The 22,464-nt window shown below is 37.9% G+C and overlaps 1 protein-coding gene across 1 annotated transcript in view; it reads left to right on the top strand.

Moving 5' to 3' along the window:
* Positions 1-22,464, top strand: part of GRIK2 (glutamate ionotropic receptor kainate type subunit 2) — a 377,958-nt gene that overhangs the window by 194,025 nt on the left and 161,469 nt on the right. The window contains exon 8 of the mRNA XM_035320853.1: positions 459-596. Within this exon, the coding sequence (XP_035176744.1) occupies positions 459-596 (138 nt within the window). The remainder of the gene's footprint in view (positions 1-458; positions 597-22,464) is intronic.

Here is a 22,464-nt window from a genome sequence, read left to right as displayed (position 1 = left end):
TTTTTAATAGTATATTGCACTTAAATTAGTAAGTAAGGAATCAACTGTGGAAGACTGGCTCAGTGACTTCAATTTTTGGTGTCTAAGCATGGTTTCAGGGAACTCAGCATCTTGCAAAAGTTTAAATGAAATGTCCTGACAGAAGAATGAAATCCAGAGTTAATGGAAGAGAGTGGGGCTGGGGGGCAGGGAAACAGAAGTGGAAATACATATGCGAATAGTGGAGAAATGAAGAATTTATTGACTAACCTGGAAAGCTAATTAAAAAGTTGTATATGAAGATTAAAGAAAGGTTAATTTAATTAGCAAAAAGTGAATATGAAATAGATTTTTAAATCAGCCACAATGTAAAATATTTAGGTAAACAACATTCCCATTTTGACAGAATTTGGTAAAATTTTTCTTTCTGGGGAAATATAGGAAGAGGTATTTATAGATTTTTCTTTTTCTTTCTCTAGGCTCACTGGGAAGGCCTCACAGGCAGGATAACTTTCAACAAATCTAATGGCTTAAGGACAGATTTTGATTTAGATGTTATCAGCCTCAAGGAAGAAGGCCTTGAAAAGGTGTGTAAGATGTTTATCTCTAAAGTGATGTAAAACATAAAAACTTACCTGCCCCTGCCCTCCCCCCACCCCCCTTCTAATCTCACAAAAGGAACTCTGGATAAAAAAAAAAATTATATACCATCTACAACAAAATGAAATTTTATATGGGAATAAATATATGTGGTTTTGAATTCTTTTCAAAAATAGTTTTGATGCAAAACCTTATGTGTAGGGTTGTTTTTTTCTTAGAAGACAGTAAAGCTGATGTTAGAACATTAGTTCTAACAACTCAAACACTTTTTGTGCAGTATGATTTTCCCTGTGGTGACTTTGTGTTTCAGTACCATTAAAATTGAGAACATTAAGATTTTCCTCTCAGTACTTGTGCATGTCTGCCAGACAATTGTGTCACTATTACAAAGAAAATTCCCCCAAATAAGTAGGAACATTATTTCTTCTCTTCAAATTATGGGAGACTCCAGGTCTATACTTCCTCTTACCATGGCTCATTGGTTCTGGATACTTACAAAAATAGGGCTATACATTTAGGTGCTTGATTCTGCAGGAAGTTCTTTCCAAATGCTAGTGTGACTTTCTTCAGACAATGCCATACCAAATGGATAAACATTGTTCAATGGAGTCAGATTTCAGAGTCGAGGGGACCTGCCAAGCACGCTTCATCTTGATGTCGAGTGGAAGTGCTGTGCTAAATCCCTTGGTGCTCAAATTTGAATGTTCACAGTCATAAAATTCTGAATTCTTGGATTCAGAAAATCTGCCTTGAAATATTAGACCTGAGAAATATTAGAGGAATCCTTAGAATATCTTGAAAAGCATACCTTTTTTAATGTACCTACTTCTTAAACATAATTTCAGGAAAGAAGACTTAAAAATGACTGCTGCAAGTAGATTTTCATGCTGCCATTGTATATCATACTCATTAAAAATAAATCAGGAGTTTAACATCAACTTTTAAATGGAGACTCCATGTAAAGGCATTACAATGTACAGGCTTTCAGAAATATTTAATGTGTTACATGTAGCATGCCTGTTCCCTGCCTGATAACTGGCTTCAAAATCTTCTAGTAAAAGCTGCAAATCTAGTGTCCAACAATAGCCTCTTAATGGCATACTTCTAGCCACATCCATAGTTTTGAGAGAACCTGGTTAAGAGTAGACGGTCCTTGAACCATGCATTATTGTAGTTTGATCTATATTTTTAGCTTTAGATACAGTTCCAATCCCATCACCTATGTGTAAACATGTGGGTATATGTATTTGTATTTTCCTTCTGTCTTACTAATTTGGGAAAAGTTGCCTGGAAAAGAAATAAAATAATTTTGGAATTTCTCTGTATTGTAAGAGAGAACTTTTATTCTTTCCTTGTATTCCAAGTTCAATACAATACAGGGCAATGTATTTAGTTTTTATTTACTGTATAGTTGGTATTTAGTTGTGGTTTTCTGTGTTCTGTAAACACTGTGCTTTCCTTCATCTTCAGATAAAGTTTTATTCTCTGTTGCCCTGAGGCAATATTGTACTGACAAATAAAAAGAGAAATTAAGGGAAACCACCATGCTGCGGAGTTCTATTTCCTTTTTTTTTTTTTTTGTCTTCTGCAAATAGCTGAATAGAGACATTAGTTTAAACAATGTATTTCTCCAAACTTTTTTTCCCCAATACTCATTTTGGGATATTAATGTTTTCTTATTAGGAAGGTTTCAAAGAAGTTCATAAGGTATGAGCTTGCTTTGGAACAACTAAATAGGTAGGTAATATGATTTTCAAAAAGGTCTAGTGGAAAACCTGTGATTATAGAATTAAAAAATATTTTGAAACATGAAGCAATGCTTGGATATTAAAATGTCTTACTATGAAATATTCCATGAAGGGAGTTATGCAAAGTTAAGGAAAGACAGTGTGTAATTGTGATTAAATTTGCTAAGGACATTTGCTTTATGAGAACAATAGGAACAGTGTAAACTGTCTTCCTTACTGAAAACATAAATGGAAGAATTTATGACATGGGGATAGCTGAATAAGTCAGCAGTGGCTGAAGATTCTGCATATAAGGAAGTGATAAGCTGTTGAAAGTGAGAAAAAGAAGTTTATGAAATCTAGGATGACTAGAAGGACATCAGGTGGCATTTGAGAACCATCAAGCAGCATGGGTTTTTGGGAAAATAAAATCTTCAGTGTACTTTAATTTCTTCTCTGGCAGAAATGCAAAACAAAGGAATGGAGACAGTGTAATATTGTCATTCAAGTGACATATCTGATACTACTTCACAACCTTACTAAAAAGAAAGTTGACTTAACAATTTTTTTGTTAAGTATGTGGACTGGAAATTTCCAAGGAGAATGTTGGTATTAGGTACTGCATAACAGATGTGTAGTGGGCTAAAGGAATGGTATCTTCCATCTGGATCTGTGTTGTCTGTTTTAAATTTTACTTTCCATATCAATATAAAGGCAGAAACGCAAAAGCATGTTAACTTAATTCTTAGTTGACAATATATTAGGAGATACATAACCTGCTGAAAATACAGAAGTAAAAACAAAAAAGGTCTACAGAGATTAGAAATAGGTGAAGAAAATAAAATTCAACAGAAAATATAGAGAAAATATAGTATTCTAAAACACAGACTTAGTAATAGAAGTAGTAATAATGAAAGATATGTGAGACAATAACAGAAACAGTAAAAGTATATAGATGCTTTAAAACAGCCAATGTGTGCTTGAGCTGTGTATATGGATGCTCAGAGAAAAGGAGAATCTTCCCTGCCTTTGTGGTGCATTTTAGCTTTAAAGGGATGTGATAATATTACTTCAACAAAATATTCTGACAAGCTTTGGAAAGAACAGTAACAATTACTTATTAGAAAAGGTTAGGAGTTGGGAAAGTGTTGGTAAAGAATGATGAGGAATGCTACACATTCAAAGATACATATAAGCAAAACCAGAGCAGTTACTGTAGGGTGTAGTGATAGAATATTAGGAAAAGGATGGTTGCTCAGGAAACTGGATTGGTTGCCCAGAGAAGTAGTGGATGCCACGTCCCTGGAGATGTTGGATGAGACCCTGAGCAACCTGATCTAATGGGTATCATCCTTGCGCATCCCTGTCCATGGCAGGGGGGTTGGAACTTGGTGGTCTTTAAGGTCCCTTTGATGATTCCATTAAGGTCCCTTTGATTCTATTATCCTATATGCTCATTAGCCTGAATTGCTTGGTATTTGGTTCTTATAGGTTATTTTACTGAGAAAGAGAAATCAATCTGAACTAAAAATGTCTTTGAAGAAAACTTGCTTATTCTAAAAGAATGTAAACCCTATTACGCTTCCCAGTAGAGAGAATATATTTTAGCCAGTTCTTTCATTTGAGAGTTTCCCTTTCCCTTCCAAGCTGAATCTCATTCATTTCTCTCCCTCCCCTTTCTTCACATTGTGTCCTCCATCTCTCCATCATACATGCTTTTTCTGCACTCTTCTATTAAATCCTTCTCTCCCTGCTGTGGTGGCTTTACCCAGCTGTGCAAGTGAACTCCTGAACAACCACTCTTTCACTCCCCATACTCAAAGGAAAAGGGGGAGAAAATACAATGTAAAGGGCTCCAGGGTTGAGATAAGGACAGGGACATCACTCTAGTCTGCTTGCATATTGCTAATAGACTAGAACAGTCAAAACCTAAAAGCAAACTAAAAACAGTTGCAACCCATCCACCCTCTTCTACCATCCCTTGCTCTGAGCAGTGTAGGGGAACAGGGAAGGGGGGCTGTGGTCAGTCCCTAATGTTTTGTGTCTGCTGCTCCTTCTCAGTCACTCTCTGCCCCTGCTCCATGTGGGGTCCCTCCCACGGGGTGCTGTCCTTCCCGAACTGATCATGCGTGGGCTTCCCACAGGCAGCAGTTCTTCAAGAACTGCTCCATCATGGGTCCATACCACAAGGTCCATCCACCAGGAGCAAACTGCTCCAGCACGGGACCCCATGGGTGGCAGCTCTCCCCAGACCCCATGCCCTTGTGTGGGCTCCTCTCCACAGGCTGCATCTCTGGCCTGAGGCCTGCCCCTGCAGGGGCTCTCCATGGGCTGCAGCCTCCTTCGGGGCCATATCCACCTGCTTCACCGGCAGCTCCTCCACAGGCTGCAGCATGGAGATCTACTCTGCCAGAACATGTGCCTCTTCAAGGTCTTCAGGGAACTTCTGCTCTGTCACCTGGAGCACCTCCTGCTCTCCTTCTGCACTGACCTTGGGGTCTGCAGGGCTGTTTCTCTCACAATTTCTCATTCCTTTCTCCCAGTTGCTGTGCAACTGCTGTTCCACAGCATTTTTTTCCCTTTCTTAAATATGTTCTCACAGAGGCGCAAACATCATTGCCCTTTGGCTCAGCTTGGCCAGCATTGGGTTGCCTTTTGGAACTGGATGAAACTGGCTCTTAACTGACATGGGGAAGCTTCTGGATTCTTCTCACAGAAGCCACCCCTGCAGTCCCCCTGCTAGCAAACCCTTTCCACGTAAAACCAATACATCTTCCTCCTTCACCCTTTTCTACTTTTCATTATAATTTCCTCAAAAATTTTCCCCCCTCCAGAGTTTTGTTTTTGGTTTTGTTCTAAAAAAATAATTTTTTTTCAAAAAAAAAAAAAAAAAAAAAAAAGATTGAAGTTGGAATTCTTGGGTTGGGCTGTTGTCCTTCACATAAGAGATAATTCTAACATTTTTGAAAAAAGGTTAGTTGAAATAATAGCTATTTCCAATACATAAACATGACACAAAATATGGCAGATATAATTCTCATCTCTCCATCTTCTTCCATCCCATTAAATGAATAAACAAAATTGTTCAATAATTCTAACTATATAGAGATGCTTGACAAAATTCTGGGTTAGGAAGAACATAAAGAACATAAAAGAGACCAACAAAGATGAGGAAAGGTTCCTGAAGAAAAAAGAAAACAAAGAAAGGGAATGGAAAGGACAAAGAGATGGAGAGGGACACGTGAAGAGATATTGGAAAGGGAGAGGTGGAAAGAAAATAGAGAGGGAAAAAGGAAAAGGAGAAAAGGGTGAAGGAGGAAGATGTATTGGTTTTACGTGGAAAGGGTTTGCTGGCAGGGGGACTGCAGGGGTGGCTTCTGTGAGAAGAATCCAGAAGCTTCCCCATGTCAGTTAAGAGCCAGTTTCATCCAGTTCCAAAAGGCAACCCAATGCTGGCCAAGCTGAGCCAAAGGGCAATGATGTTTGCGCCTCTGTGAGAACATATTTAAGAAAGGGAAAAAAATGCTGTGGAACAGCAGTTGCACAGCAACTGGGAGAAAGGAATGAGAAATTGTGAGAGAAACAGCCCTGCAGACCCCAAGGTCAGTGCAGAAGGAGAGCAGGAGGTGCTCCAGGTGACAGAGCAGAAGTTCCCTGAAGACCTTGAAGAGGCACATGTTCTGGCAGAGTAGATCTCCATGCTGCAGCCTGTGGAGGAGCTGCCGGTGAAGCAGGTGGATATGGCCCCGAAGGAGGCTGCAGCCCATGGAGAGCCCCTGCAGGGGCAGGCCTCAGGCCAGAGATGCAGCCTGTGGAGAGGAGCCCACACAAGGGCATGGGGTCTGGGGAGAGCTGCCACCCATGGGGTCCCGTGCTGGAGCAGTTTGCTCCTGGTGGATGGACCTTGTGGTATGGACCCATGATGGAGCAGTTCTTGAAGAACTGCTGCCTGTGGGAAGCCCACGCATGATCAGTTCGGGAAGGACAGCACCCCGTGGGAGGGACCCCACATGGAGCAGGGGAAGAGAATAAAGGTGTAGAAATGGCAGAGATGAAGCGTTATGTACCAAACATAACTCCAATTTGCCATCCTCTGGCAGTGCTTGAAGGGAGCAGGTAGAAGAGGGTGAACTGGGGGGGATGGGGGGAAGTGTTTTTACTTTGCTTTTATTTCTCAACGCTCTGATCTGTTAGCAATAGACAACAAATTACATCAGTATCCTTATATTGAGTCTGTTTTGCCCATGAAAGTAACTGGTAAGCAATCTCCTTGTCCTTATTTCAACTCATGGCCTTTATTTTATCATATTTTTTATCATATTTTTTCTCCCTGTTATGTTGAGTAAGGGGAGTCAGAATGCCATGTGGTGGTGCTGAGCTACCTACTGGTGTTAAACCACCAGAATTTTGCAACAGTTTTATTCTTTAATAAGGAAGTTTTAGCTTCTAACATATATTCTGACTAGAATGAATTTTCATAGGTATAGAGATACAAATGCCAATGTACATCTAACTTTTTCTGTAATGTAAGCTGTATTGCTACCTTTGGTGAGTAACTTTTTCATTATGTATAAGGTCAATTACTACATCTGGTGAGTAACTTTTTGATTATGTATAAGATCTGTTTTTATTTGGCGATTTACAAAAAAACAAAACAATAAACTTAAACCTTTTGTTTTATTTATGCCACTAATTGAAAAATGCATAACTGAACATATTTGGAACATGACTGACTTTCAGATGTTCATTATTGACTTTCAAGTTCTCGTTATGCGAAGAGCAGAAGTCTTACCACAACTTTTTCTTGCACAGGTTTATGAACATATTATCTCTTAGTTGTCTTTTTTTTTATAAAATTTAAATCAAACTCTTATATTCTGTTGAAGTAAAAGCAGTTAGTCTTTCATTTCTTCCCAGTGTTCTTCTCAAGTTTTCTGTTTTTATGTATATCAAAACTTGTGCTTCATCAAAAAGTGCATCTTAGCAATTCCAGTTGAACCAACTATGGTCCTGTTATAGGACCAGATGTGCTGCCTAGTTTTTTTTGTTCTAGAAACATTCCACTAATAGGTAATTTTCATATTTTTTTCCTAATTGCTTTTTAGAATTACAGCTTTCCAGAATATAGTCTTGTCTGTATTAGTGACCTGTCTGCTTAATTACTCATTATTCAACTAGCCGTGGTGTCATCTTCACACATTGTTAATGTGTCATATTACTAATATATAACATCATATTAATGTCATTAGCAATCATGTTATACTTTCTTCTAGACCAGTGACAATACTGGGACATGGAAAATCCTGTAAGAAACACAGTCAATAACTTAGGATGTTTCAATTATATTTATGTTTAAACATCTATCCGTTGGTGAGGTTTGAGTCCACATACTGTGTGTATCAGATTGACTTTGTGTAGTGATACTTAAACTTGCATTATTTTATTTGAAATAGTGAGTTCTTTCTTACACTCAGTAAGCTTGCAGGTGACACCAAACTGGGGGGAAGTGTTGATCTGCTGGAGGGTAGGAAGGCTCTGCAGAGGGACCTGGACAGATAGGATCAATGGGCAGAGGCCAATGGGATGAGATTCAACGTGGTTAAGTGCCAGGTCCTGCAGTTTGGCCGTAACAGACCCATGCAGTGATACAGGCTTGGGGCAGAGTGGCTGGAAATCCATGCAGAGGAAAAGGGTCTGGGGGTACTGACTGATGCTTGCCTGAACATCAGCCAGCAGTGTGTCCAGGAGGCCAAGGAGGCCAATGACATCCTGGCTCGTGTCAGGAATAGTGTAGCCAGCAGGACCAGGTAGGTGATAATTCCCCTGTACTCAGTTCTGGTGAGGCAGCACCTTGAGTACCGTGTTCAGTTCTGGGTCCCTCACAACAAGAAGGACATCAAGGCCCTGGAACGTGTCCAGAGAAGAGCCATTTTACACCTCTGATTTCTTGCATAACAAAGTCAGTTAAGGAAAATCACATTGAAAGAACTCTCTATTAATGAACTGGACAGGTAGGATTTATTTTTAATGGCAAAATGCTTGGAATGTAGAATTTTAATTCTTGAAGAAATTCTGAAGTTCCAGTGCACTTTCTACATTAATCTAAAATACAACAACAGTGTCAAAGACTGTGATATCCAAAGCTATGATTAGCAAAGATTCAAACAGCATTATTTATTTATTTTTATTTTTAAAACATTTCCCTCCCAAAAAATCCACCCTATTAGACTTGTTCTGCTGGTACTCTGGGCTGCTATGGAAACGTATCTTGGAAACCAGATATTTGCACTCAAACTACATGCCAGTATACTTCTCAGAAGTGATTGGGTACTGGGAACCCTGACTCCTTTTAGTAACAGAGCTTCTGAATTGCTCATAAACCAAGGAACAGTCTTTCAGATTGTTATGTATAGACTGCGTTATGCAGAAATCAAGACTAAAAGATCATGTTATTCCCTCCTTACTTGCACTAGATGGATTTATGAATAGCAATTTATTTATTATTACTGTGCCTATCAATATACTTTCATCTTCAAGTAGTCTCAATAGTAATTGAAAAAGCAGAATATACTCACAGTCAGAAAAATCTTAATGATTTCCATACAAAGGAGGAAAAAGTTATTTTCCAGAATTTCAGTAAGCAGAATTAAACAAAACCACTGGAGTCTTTAAAAGAAAAGTGAGTATTAGAGCAAACTCCAGAGAAAACTAATCAAGACTCCACAGCTGACAGTATGCTATAGGCCATTGCAGGGAACTGACAAAGTAGAAAAAAACAGCACAGAAAAATCATGTGTAAGGCTTATTGAGAGAACTGCCTTTCTTTAAAGCAGTATTCTCCAAAATGAAAAAGGAGAGAAGTAGCAAGTGATGAAGAAGAAAACATGCTTCTAGGAACTGCACTTTTGTATATTAGTACCTTACTTTGCTACAAAATGAAAATACAGTAATATACTTATGTCCAATATAAATGTATTTACTAAGCACAAAAATATAGATCTACAAAACTAAGCTCATACATTTGATTTCTGCACCATAAGAATTTTTGATTCATTCATTATTCTAAGTATCACTCTTAAAATGTCTTCATAGCTAAAAAGTTATTGAAATTACCCAACAATAACTAAAGTATAAAAGGCAGCTGTAAGTAAGCAATTCATAATGCCTATTTGAGCTATCCTCATATTTATTATATTTATTTTTTATTTTATTTAGATATGTGCAGATGATTTATACCTATAAAACTGTACTAAACAAAAGCCATCCTGTAGAGGAAGGGTAGGGAATCACAGAATCATTAAGATTGGAAAAGACTTCCAAAATCACCCAGTTCAACCATCTCCCTACCCAAAGGATATTTAAAGCCTGATTTAGTTTTATGCCCAAAATTTAATTGAATAAATATAGAAAGAATAACTTTAATTTTTGTCTGCATAAAAAAAATGTGTCGCTCATGTCTTGTACACAGAACTGCAGATTTTAACCTTTTTCATTTTTGTGGTAGGTTTTGTGGAAAGATACGTGATATAGGTATCATAATCAAGGATGTATCATTCTAGGATGATTCAAGCAATTAATAATTCAATTATATTTGGTACCTGCTGATGTTTAGTGCTGAATAATTATTTCTCATAAATCTATTTGAATTTTGTGTACTGCCAACAAATAGTTGAATTGTATACTGGATTATTATTATTATTATTATTAGTTTACTCAGATGTGGTAAATCATTGTTTTCTTCAGAATCTAAGAGGATATGCAACTCCTTACTTTCCAGTTTTGGTGCTTTACCTTTTTATATACTTCCCATCATGATCAATATAGCAGCAGACTAGCTATGATTTGGTTGCCATCACTGAAAGGTGGTGGGACCACTCCCATGACTGGAGCGCTGCAATGACTGGCTATAGGCTCTTCAGAAGGGACAGGCAGCACAGAAGGGGTGGTGGAGTGGCTCTCTATATTAGAGAGTGTTTTGATCTCGTCGAACTTGAGGCTGAGACTGGGAATGATAAGGTTGAGTCCCTATGGGTTAGGATCGGTGGGAAGGCCAACAAGGCAAGCATCCTGGTGGGGGTCTGTTACAGACTGCCAAACAAGGATGAGGAGATGGATGAGGAATTCTACAGGCAGCTGGCAAAAGTTGCAAAATCATCAGCTTTTGTCCTCATGGGGGACTTCAACTTCCCAGACATATCCTGGAAATGTAGTACAGCTCAGAGGAAGTGGTCTAGGAGGTTTCTGGAGAGCGTGGAAGGTAGTTTCCTGACACAGCTGGTTAGTGTGCCTACCAGGGGAGGTACCCCGTTAGACCTTCTGTTCACAAACAGAGAAGGACTGGTGGGAGATGTGCTGGTCGGGAGCTGTCTTGGGCAGAGTGACCACAAAATGGTAGAGTTCTCCATTCTTGCTGAAGTCAGGAGGGAGACCAGTAAAACTTCTGTCTTGGACTTCAAGAGGGTAGACTTTGAGTTGTTCAGGACACTGGTTGGCAGAGTCCACTGGGAGGCAGTTCTGAAGGGCAGAGGAGTCCAGGAAGGCTGGGCACTCCTCAAGAAGGAAATCTTAATGGCTCAGGAGCGTCCCCACATGCCCAAAGACTATCTGGAACAGAAGACCAGCCTGGCTGAACAGAGAGTTGTGGCTAGAGCTTAGGAAAAAAAAAAAAAAAAAGAGGGTTTATGATCTTTGGAAAAGAGGGCAGGCCACTCAGAAGGATTATAAGGATGTGCAGGGATAAAATTAGAAAGGCCAAAGCTCATCTGGAGCTCAATCTGGTTACTGCTGTTAAAGGCAACAAAAAATGTTTTTATAAGTACATTAACACGGAGAGGAGGACTAAGGAGAATCTTCTTCCTTTACTGGATGTGGGGGGAAACTTAGTGACGAAAAATGAGGAAAAGGATGAGGTGCTTAATGCCTTCTTTGCCTCAGTCTTTAGTGGCAAGCCAAGTTGTTCACTGGATACCCAGTACCCTGAGCTGGTGGAAGAGGATGGGGAGCAGAATGTGGCCCTCACAATCCACAAGAAAATGGTTGGCAACCTGCTACAGCACTTGGATATACACAAGTTGTTGGGGCCAGATGGGATCCACCTGAGGGTACTGAGAGAACTGGTGGAAGAATTGTCCAAGCCGCTTTCCATCATTTATTGGCAGTTCTGGCTATCAGGGGAGGTCCCAGTCTACTGGTGACTAGCAAACATGATGCCCATCTACAAGAAGGGCTGGAAGGTAGACCCAGGAACTATAGGCCTGTTAGTTTGACCTCAGTGCCAGGGAAGCTCATGGAGCAGATTATCTTGAGTGTCATTATGCAGCACTTGCAGGGCAAGCAGGCGATCAGGCCCAGTCAGCATGGGTTTATGAAGGGCAGGTCCTGCTTGACGAACCTGATCTTCTATGACAAGGTGACATGCTTAGTGTATGAGGGAAAGGCTGTGGATGCAGTCTACCTTGCCTTCAGTAAGGCTTTTGACACCATTTCCCACAGCATTCTCCTCAAGAAACTGGCTGCTCATGGCTAGGACTGCCATACACTTCGTGGGGTTAAAAACTGGCTGGGTAGCTGAGCCCAAAGAGTTGTGGTGAATGGAGCTAAATTAAGTTGGAGGCCGGTCACTAGTGGAGTCACTGAGAGCTCAGTACTGGGGCCAGTTCTCTTTAATATCTTTATCGATGATCTGGATGAGGGGATTGAGTGCACACTCAGGATGTTTGCAGACAACACCAAGTTAGGTGCATGTGTTGATCTGCTCGAGGGTAGGAAGGCTCTGTATAGGCTGGACCAATGGGCTAAGGCCAACTGTATGAAGTTCAACAAGACTGAGTGCCGGGTCCTGCACCTGGGGCACAATAACCCCAAGCAGTTCTACAGGATGGGAGATGAGTGGTTAGAAAACTGCCTGGCAGAGAAAGACCTGGGAGTATTGCTTGATAGTCAGCTGAATATGAGCCAGCAGTGTGCTCAGGCGGCCAAGAAGGCCAACAGCATCTTGGCTTGTATCAGAAACAGTGTGGCCAGCAGGACGAGGGAAGTGATTGCCCCCTCTACTCGGCTCTGGTGAGGCCGCACCTCGAGTACTGTGTTCAGTTTTGGTCCCCTCACTACAAGAAGGACATGGAGGTGCTTGAGTGAGTCCAGAGAAGGACAAGGAAGCTAGTGAGGGGTCTGGAGAACAAGTTTTACGAGGTGCGGCTGAGGGAGCTGGGATTGTTCCTCCTAGAGAAGAGGAGGCTCAGGGGTAACCTTATCACACTCCATAGATACATTAAAGGAGGCTGTAGCGAGGTGGGGGTTGGTCTATTCTCCCACATTCCTGGTGACAGGATGAGGGGGAATGGGCTAAAGTTGCACCAGGGGAGTTTTAGGTTGGATATTAGGAAGAGCTTCTTTACTGAAGGGGTTGTTAGGCATTGGAGTAGGCTGCCCAGGGGAGTGGTTGAGTCACCATCCCTGGAGGTCTTTAAAAGACATTTAGATGTAGAGCTTAGTGATATGATTTAGTGGTTTAGTGGAGGACTTGTTAGTGTTAGGTTAGAGGTTGGACTAGGTGATCTTGGAGGTCTCTTCCAACTTAGATGATTCTGTGAGAAGAACTATCAGCCTGGGGTAGTTTAGCTTACCAGGCTCACAGTGTCACTGCTAACTACTCTTCTGTCATTTTGTAATATGTGTCTATTTGTCTCTCCCATACCTGTCTCAAAATCCTCTGTATATACCCTCTGTCTCCTGAACTTACTTCCACCCCTACCTCAGTTCCACTCTTCTGTCTTCAGGCACTAGTGCAGACTGTAAAACTGACTGAATTCTTGAAGATGTAGCTTAAAAGTAAAGTGTATATGTATATTATGTGTGCTCAAAATACAAAAAAGGTTAGGTTGGACGACATCCTTGTCCTGAGATCCAATGTAATGTCTATGTACTTTTAATGTATTTCATACATAAAAGGAAAAATAGATGAGGTTAATAAGTGTAATGAATAAATGTAGTACCATTGGCAGAATTTTGACTTCATATAAAATGCTCAGAAAAGCTATTTTTCTCATGGCTGGTTGCAAACAGAAGGTAGGATGGCAAATCTCAGGGTTATGACTGAGAAGTACTTTCTGTGGATTCCAAGTTTACAGCTTCATCCCAAAAAACTTATTTTTTTTCAAATAATTCTCTGATGCTTCAGTTACTTTCTGCGAAAACGTTAGCAATAAAAATATACTGTTAGCTGCAAGGATCAGTTTTTAACACTTTTTTTTTTTTTTTTTTTTTTTTCTCCAGTCTTTTGAAATTCTAAGATTCATTATAAGAAAATAATGTTTTGCTTTCCATTACAATAAGAACTAAGAACGTCTTTGATATTCTTTTTGTATTATAAAGATAGTATGATTCAGTTCAGCTGAAAAAAATGTTAGTACAGTTTGCAGTGTTGCAACAGTTTAATGATTTCATATTCTGCGGTTTATAGAGTGAAGTAGTTTTGCTTGAAATGGCCATCTATTTGTACCCATTTTACTTTACTGGAATGGAAACTTAGTACAATTTTCTGGGATGTAGTTGAATTAATTTCAAATCTGGCCAAAGTTAAAAGTGAATTTTAGGAGAATAAAGAAAACTATTTGTATATAGGAAATCTGACAAAATGAGGAGGGAAACTGCAGAAAACAACAACTATGGCTTCAGTTCTACAGGCAGTAATTTATGATTATGTGTTTCATGACCTGAAAGGTCACACTGGGAAGTATCCTAAAGGATTTAAAATAAGGATTTTCATAGTGAAATAGATAGTATAGTGGAGGACGACTACTGTTTTCTTGATTAGAATACTCAAATGACTAATAAGATGTCTTAGTAATTTATTGCATTAATTGTAGCTAGTGGATTGCTTCATCTCTTCCACTTGAATTTTGACTGCCAACTGTGAAAGCCTATTGTGTATTCCTTACATCCGGCAGAAATGTTAATTAAGTATGGCAGTCTTTTAGTCTTTTAACTCTAGTCTCCCTGGTGAAGTGAAGCTAATGATTCAAGTTCACTGTTCTTACAGTGGCAGATTTTGAAGATGTCTTTTCTCTTTTCATCATCATCATTTTTCTTTTTTTCTTTCTTTTTTTTTTTTTTTCATACAGATATTAATACATAAAGTCCTGGATTCTTTAAAAATACATATGTCCATGTTGAAAGTATTAAAGAACAATCTATAGATTTGTTATCTATCCCTAAAAATTAAAATTAGTATAATTTGAAACATTTTATTTATTGTCATAATTTCTAGTAATAGCCTTAGACTTGAAATATAATGCAACCCACTGGAACAAATCAAGTAAGCCTTTCTTGTCCAAATCTGTTTGAAATGAAAGCATAGAGAGCAAGACAATCAAATATAAAAAAATCTATCAGTAATTTTTTTTCCACTCCTACATTTGGATAGAGTAAGCGGGATTTCATTCAAGTGTTAGTTTTACATTTTAAATACTAAAACAGGTCTGTAAAGCTACAATATTAATTCAACATGTAGAAACGTAAGGCAATAATATTTTATTGTGTAGGGAAGCTTTAAGTCTGTGATGCAACATACTCATTAAAAATGAATATGATTAGGTTTTGCAAGTAGAATACATGAAGTTACATTATGGAGAAGGTGTTATATTGATAGTTGTAATGAAAAAAAGTCTTTGAAGGTAGTGTACTTAGTATCATAGAAATGATGCAACTTAGTTATTATGGGAAAAACAATTGTTTATTTTCATGGAGACAGCACATAAAGTTAGAAGGAAATATCTTGGTCATGTAGTAATGACATATATATATATATATTTGAAACTTTTGGACATTGGAAGATAATTTACACCAAATGAAGGCTTTATGTAATCTCTCTACACCTTGATGTACTCCTCTCTTTTTGCATCCAGAAGGGTGATAACCCATCAGATTGTAGTATATGACAAATACTTGCCTTCTGCAGATTGTTTTGACTTCACTGTCACTGAAAATAATCACCGTGGCTTAAATCCACCACACAGCCAGGAGGTCTGCATCTTATCAATAAAACAAAATATCACAGAATCACAGAATGGTTGAAGTTGGAAGGGACCTCTGGTCCAACCCCTCTGCTCAAGCAGGGACATCTAGAATAGGTTCCCAGGTGATCATTGGATATCTTCAAAAGCCTCTGCAACCTTTTTGTACATCAGTAATATGTGGAAACAAAGTTAGCATGAAAAGAGCACTTATCTGGGGGCCATATAATTCTTGAATAAACATGTAATTTTTTTTTTTTTACTACGAAGTATTTTCAAGGATTTATTTTCTGTTTATAGATATAATTTCTAATCTACATGCTAATTTACTCTGCCCTGCAATCGCATCTTTATTTGCAATAGTTCTATTTAGTGTAATTTGCAGTATTTTTTCTTAGAAAAAAATGATTACTTGCCTTTACTAGTTTATCTGCATTCCCACATTCAGTACCTATTGGGTTTGGAAGGTGGGGGAGTTCTTATATATCAATTTTTCTTGAAGATGTCTTACTCTTACAATTCACTAAATGACTTCTTTGATCTTAAAGTTGTACAGCAAGCTGACCTGTTGATAAAATTAATAAGTGCTCACAACAGGGCTTCTCAGGGTAAATTTCTTTCTTAAAGCTATGATTTTCATTATAATTTCTCAAACTTTAAAGGAAGAACTATTAAAATATACACTATTTGCTTGAGTCCATCTTACAACCTCACTGCAATCTTTTTGTCTGTATGATATCGTTCTTGTTACTTACTGAAATCAAATATATACTGTGTGGAGACCCAGAAATGTTGTAATGGATTACTTGATTACAGACAAGTTTTAGCCAGTCAGCTTTTAATTAATTCAATTTTGTGTTAATTTCATTGCAAAATTATGTAGTAACAATTAAAGAATGTTAAGTTTTGCATTCAGCCATCACCTAAGTAGGTAAGAAAGACATAAGATTAATTTCTGTTTAGTATCAAATTACTTTGCAAAAGTTCACTTTAATGTCTTAAAGTTTAAGACCTTCTATCGGTTTATGTGTGAAGTAAGTAATGAAGTTATGACAATTTACATTAGCACCAGTTTTTAATCCTGTAATCAGTTATTTATCTGTAAATTGAATGTGATGTAGTAGTTTTGAGTTTGGATATATATTTTTAATTATTACTGTTTACTTATTTTGGAACATTTTAGTATTGATTGTGCCAGTGTACTATGTAGTTCATTCAGATTGGAGTCCATTCTGATTACAAAAGTCTGATTATATTTTCTATTACTTAGACATGTATAGTACCACTTGGTGACATGCATTTATATATGGTCTCTCATCCTCTAAATTACAATGTAGACCAAGAGTCATGCAATTAATATGATGTATAAGCAAGGAATACACGTATTTTGGCTATATATATATATATTTTTTTTAACAGTCAAAACAAGAAATGGTACTATTCTGGGAATGCATAGCTTCCTGCTAGGCCTGTGGTCTTGATTCCAAATCTTATTTATTTTTTTTTATCTTGGAAATTATCATTACTAACTTTGTATTTTTTTCTACCTTGTTTTTTCTACCTTGTATCCTTTTAGACATGATTAATTTCCTTCTCATTGTGTTTTGTACTGGACAAGTGCTTAGTTCTTTTTTATCCACTGGACTAGGTACTAGTCAGCTGCGTTCACAGTTACTTTTTTTTTTTTTTTTTTTTTTGTACTGAGATAAAGGCCACATAAACTACATATATTTTCAGCTAGACATAAACCAGCTTTTAATGAAACAAGATCACTTTGCATTATATAACTTCTTAAGTCAGTAGAATTTACAGTCTTTTATTTATATTCTTTCACTGGACTAGAATGATCTCAAAATAAAACTGTGTCCTCTTAAAATCCTCTAAAATCTGCAAACTTCTGCAGAATATCACAGTTATATTAATCTGACTTTAAAGATATGGAATAAGATTTCTGAAAAGATTGTATCCTGCTGTGCAAGTACTTCCTGTTGATTTTTTTTTTTTAGAAGAAAATTGCTCCAAAAATATTTTCTAACTTTCCTAACTTTCAGAAATCTCTTTCCAAATGTGTTGGATTTTCTTATGCTTTAGGCTGAACAATTGTTGACATACATATTGGTACATTTCTTTATTTTCTTTGACATAGTGATTTTAAAATGCAGCTTCCTTTTCTGCATGATTGAACTTGCATTCCACATAAGGTCCCCATGAGTAGGAAATAAGTCACGCTGGTTTTGATAATCATGGCCACTGTTTCTTACCTAGTCAAAATACTATTTCCACTTGAAAAGCAAACATCTTATTGCAACTTATTCCAAACTACAGCCAACCTTCAAGGGCAGCATACTAGACCAGACACAGCTTTAAAGGGTGTTTCCCTCTAATGTTACTAAGGTTATATTTATACTACAGAATGTAAATTCAGCATAACCAGTTATGTAGCTCTGGCACTCTGTAATATGAACAGTCATTTTTGTGGCTGCCTGATATACAGTTTAGAGATGGTTCCTTTCATGTTAACGGTCATGGGCAGCTTCAGTAGGCTGTTACACAATGGTTAAGTTGAATAACTCCTCTACAGTGAGTGGTTGGCTAATTCCCCACTCCCCCCCCATCCTTTTTTTTTTTTTTTTTTTTTTAACATCCTTTAAAAATATCATTATCATAACGTACACTAATGTTTTCCAAACAAACTCAAGGTAATCTGGTCACATGTGGTATGCATTCTTGCTCTGTATCATATGCACATGATAAACTTGAAGAAGCCAGATAATTTGGCAGAAATTTACTTATGAAAATAATAAAGACAGCTCACTCTAGGAAGTCTTACTTATAATATTCACATGTTGAAATCTAACTGGCATAACAATATAATGGTGTTGCAATATTATTGAGAGAACTAGTGATAGTAGTCTTTGTGGCATATGCAAGAACATTCTTTGCAACACTGAATATTTTCTGCAGGGCTGATTTTTTTTCCAAATTGTTCACCTGAGTTATACTGATGGAATAGGTACAGCCATCTATGTATAAAAAGGCGATTACATTATCTAGGTAAGTGAAGATCATGTATATATAGTTAGCAAAACTGAAGATTTCAGACTACAAAACGCATATGTGACTGTCTCCTTCAAGTGCTATGTAGATGCTTAGCACTGAAGATAATGCATTTGCAATATATTTCTAATAAACTTCAGAGCGGGTTATCTTGTTATTCTGTTGTTCTGAGTGCTAGAGATACTGGCAGTTTATCTCCTGTGAAGAATAAAAGTTTCTGTTTATTTGCTTTTGTTCTTTTTATACCCTCCTATTTTAAAAGGAACTGGTTGTATGAAGCCTTTCCCTCCAGAAAAAAAAAAAAAAAAAAAAAAAGCTATCACAATGAAATATAACCAGTTGAAACAAACCTAGTGTTTGGTTTTAGACTGAACTTAATAGTTTGGTGATAGAGGTATGTGCTGAAAGCTGGAGGAGTATAACACATATTTCTGAGCACATACACACAGGGATACTGTTGTATGTGTTTCTCCTTGTTGGCAATGAAATAACACCCTTTCCATTTCTTGCTTTTCTTATAAAAATATTTACAATAAAGACTGTGAATGATACAACTGTAAAATAAGATGTATGAATATATATGTGATCCTTTGAGCATGTGTAATTTAGATTCCCTTTGTTCTTGAATAGAGCCTATAAATATCTATGATTTAAATTTTGTGAGAAAATGTCAATTTATCTAGCCTTTCAGTTTCCAATAATGATGTTGACAGCAAGACTTTATTTAACCATGTCCTTTCATTGCTCTCATAACATCGTGTTCTTTATCTATATTTTTTCCGTATTCTACATCTATCTATATGTATAAATTTTAATTTGGCTAGCCCTATACTACTGAGATGGTCAAAGGCTAACTACAAAGTTGGCTTGTTTCATTTCAAGCAATGTCTCCTTTGTCATGTGCTCTTCCAACTTGGGGAAAAAAGATTACATATACCATTTTTACTGTTTTTTTTTTTTTTTTTTTTTTTTTTTTTTCCTGGATTATTAGCCCTTGTTTTATTTACATGAAAGGATAATGAAAAACATTTGACACAGGCATGCATAATATCCTTGTCTCTAAGTTGGAGAGACATGGAGTGGATAAGAGATTGGCTGGATGGTTGCACTCAAAGAGTTGCAGTCAATAGCTCAATGTCCAAGTGGAGATGAGTGATGAGTGGCATTCTTCAGGGGTTGCTACTGGGACCGGTGCTATTTAACATCTTTGTCAGTGACATGGACAGTGAAATTGATGGCACCCTTAGCAAGTTTGCTAATGACACCAAGATGTGTGATGCAGTCAACACACTGGAGGGAAGGGATGCCATCCAACCTTGACAGGCTTGAGAGGTGGGCCTGTGCAAACCTCGTGAAGCTTAACAAGACCAAGTGCAGAGTCCTGAATGTGAGCTGAGGCAAACCCAAGCACAAATACAGGTCTGATGGTGAGTGCATTGAGAGCAGCTCTGAGGAGAAGGACTTTGGGGTGTTGGTTGATGAGAAGCTTCACATGAGCCAGCAATGTGCACTCGCATGCCAGAAAGCCAACCATTTCTTTGACTGCATCAAAACAAGCATGACCAGCAGGTCAAGGGAGGTGATTCTTCCCTTCTACTCTGCTCTTGTGAGATTCCACCTGGAGTACTGCATTCAACTCTGGGCCCCCCAATATATGAAGGATATGGATGTATTAGAGTGAGTCCAGTGAAGGACCATGAAGATGATTCGAGGGCTGGAGCACCTTTTCTATGAAGGTAGGCTGAAGGAGGTTGGGCTTTTCAGTTTGGAGAAGAGAAGGCTTCCAGTACTTATAGGGGGCCTACAAGAAAACTGGAGAGAGACTTTATCAGGGAGTATGTTGACAGGACAAGCAGTAATGGCTATAAAATAAAAGAGGGTAGATTTTAGATATTAAGAAGAAATTTTTTACTGAAGTGTGATGAGGCACGGGAACTGGTTACTCAGAGAAGCTGTGAATACTTCATCCCTGGAAGGGTTTAAGGCCAAGTTGGATGGGGCTTTGAGCAACTTTGTTTAGTGGGAAGTGTCTCTGCCCATGGCAGGGATGTTGGAATTATATCATAGAATTGTTTAGGTTGGAAAAGACTTCTAAGATTATCTAGTCCAACGTTTAATCTAGTAATGACAAGTCCACCATTAAACTACATCACTAAGCTATACATCTACACATTTACAACATAAAACCTCCAGGGACAGTGACTGAATCACTTCCCTGCACAACCTGTTACAATATTTCACAACCTTTTCAGTGAAGAGTGTTTTCTGAATATTCAACTTAAACCTCCTGTGCTTCAATTTATGGCCATTTCCTCTTGTTTTATCACTTGATGCATGGGAGAAAAGACTGCTCCTCACCTCTCTATAGCCTCCTTTAGGGTAGTTGTAGAATGTGACAAAGTCTCCCCTAAGCCTCCCTTTCTTTGGGCTAAACCCGAGCTCCCTCAATTGCTCCTCATAAGACTTGTCCTCTAGACCCTTCACCAGCTTCATTGCCCTTCTTTGGACAGATGATCTTTAAGGTCCCTTCCAACCCAAACCATTTTATGATTCTATGATAATACTGTTCTGTGTCTTGATAATGAAGATCAAAAAGAAGTCTGTGCAGAAAAGTTCTTGATAGCACCTTTTACAAGTGGAAAACCACAATATTACTTCTGTGTAAGCTGTGTCACTTAATGGTCCAACAACATAAGTTTTTCTCTAATTCAAACTCCATCAAAGAACTATTCACTTAACAACCATAATTAAATAAATCATGTAGTGTCAAATAACTGCCTAATTTATTTTGCATTTTTTTTACCCAACATATTTTCTTTTGTCTTTTACGAAGGAGATGAGGAATTCTTCATTATCAATGCTTTTTTTTCATAGATTTCAGACTATTAGCTTTTTATTCTCTCAGACTTTTGCATTTTCTTTTCTTTGCATTATTTCTTTCTCAGTATTCTCCAGTATTGTTTTCCATGTTTAATTTCACACATCAAGAATAAGTAAAACTAGAAGCAAGAATAATTTGGATGATGAAAAGTGTTGTTTTGAAAGTACAGCTAACTCTCACTTTGGTTGCTCTCATTTCAGGACAAGCATCCTTGACAGAAATACATGATATAAAAACCTTTCTTATAGCCTAAGTGAATTCAGAGTAGGCACATTTTCTGTAAACATTGCCTATGCTTGAGAATTTATTCAAGAATCTTTCTCAAAGCACCTATATATATACAGAGCTTATTCAATGGCTTTTGCTTCAAGTATTTCACAGAATCATCTAGGTTGTAAGAGACCTCCAAGATCACAGAGTCCAACCTCTGACCTAACACTAACAAGTCCTCCACTAAACCATATCACTAAGCTCTTCAATCAATAATAAAGGTGCTAGCAGGAAGGGTGATTTTGTTTGTTTTTTCCTCTTTACTGGGAGATGTGTCCAGTTAAAAGATTGTATTTATTAATCTCAATTGAAACTGCTGAGAAGATGCGAGGAGCTGGGGGTTGCCTAGCAGATAACTAGCATTAGGACAAGAGGGAATGGCCTCAAGTTGCTCCGGGGAGATTCATGTCTCAGGTTACGAGAAATTTCTTCTCAGAAAGAGTAGTTAGGCATTGGAATGGGTTGCCCAGGGAGGTTGTGGAGTCACAGTCCTTGGGGGCTGTTTAAGGAGAGGTTGGATGTGGTATTTAGGGACATGGGTCCCTAAGTGGATGATACTGGTGGCAGGGGGATAGTTGGACCAGATGATCTTGGAGGTCTATTCCAACCTTAATGATTTTATGATCCTTTGATTCTGCGATTTAAAATAATGTTTTTAAACATTCAGCAAACAAGTCTAACAAACTCATTTTGTGATATGGTGTAGTAATATTTTGGGGCTCATGTTTTCAGGAGCCGATTGAGGACATTACATTGAGAACAAGATTATAATAAGTATGGAACAGTTGCTGGTCTTTGAAAAGTGGTCAGCTTAAGTACTTTGTCTACCTAATGGGTGATAATTATCCTTGTGAAAAAAAATCGTGGAAGTGATAATCCACCAAGAAACTATAGTGATCATGTATTAGTGCATGGGCACTTTCCTGAGTCACAATCA

This window comes from Oxyura jamaicensis, chromosome 3 (genome assembly GCF_011077185.1).
Source record: "Oxyura jamaicensis isolate SHBP4307 breed ruddy duck chromosome 3, BPBGC_Ojam_1.0, whole genome shotgun sequence".
In the NCBI taxonomy this organism is placed as follows: Eukaryota; Metazoa; Chordata; class Aves; order Anseriformes; family Anatidae; genus Oxyura; species Oxyura jamaicensis.
This window is presented reverse-complemented; position numbering and strand designations above follow the sequence as displayed.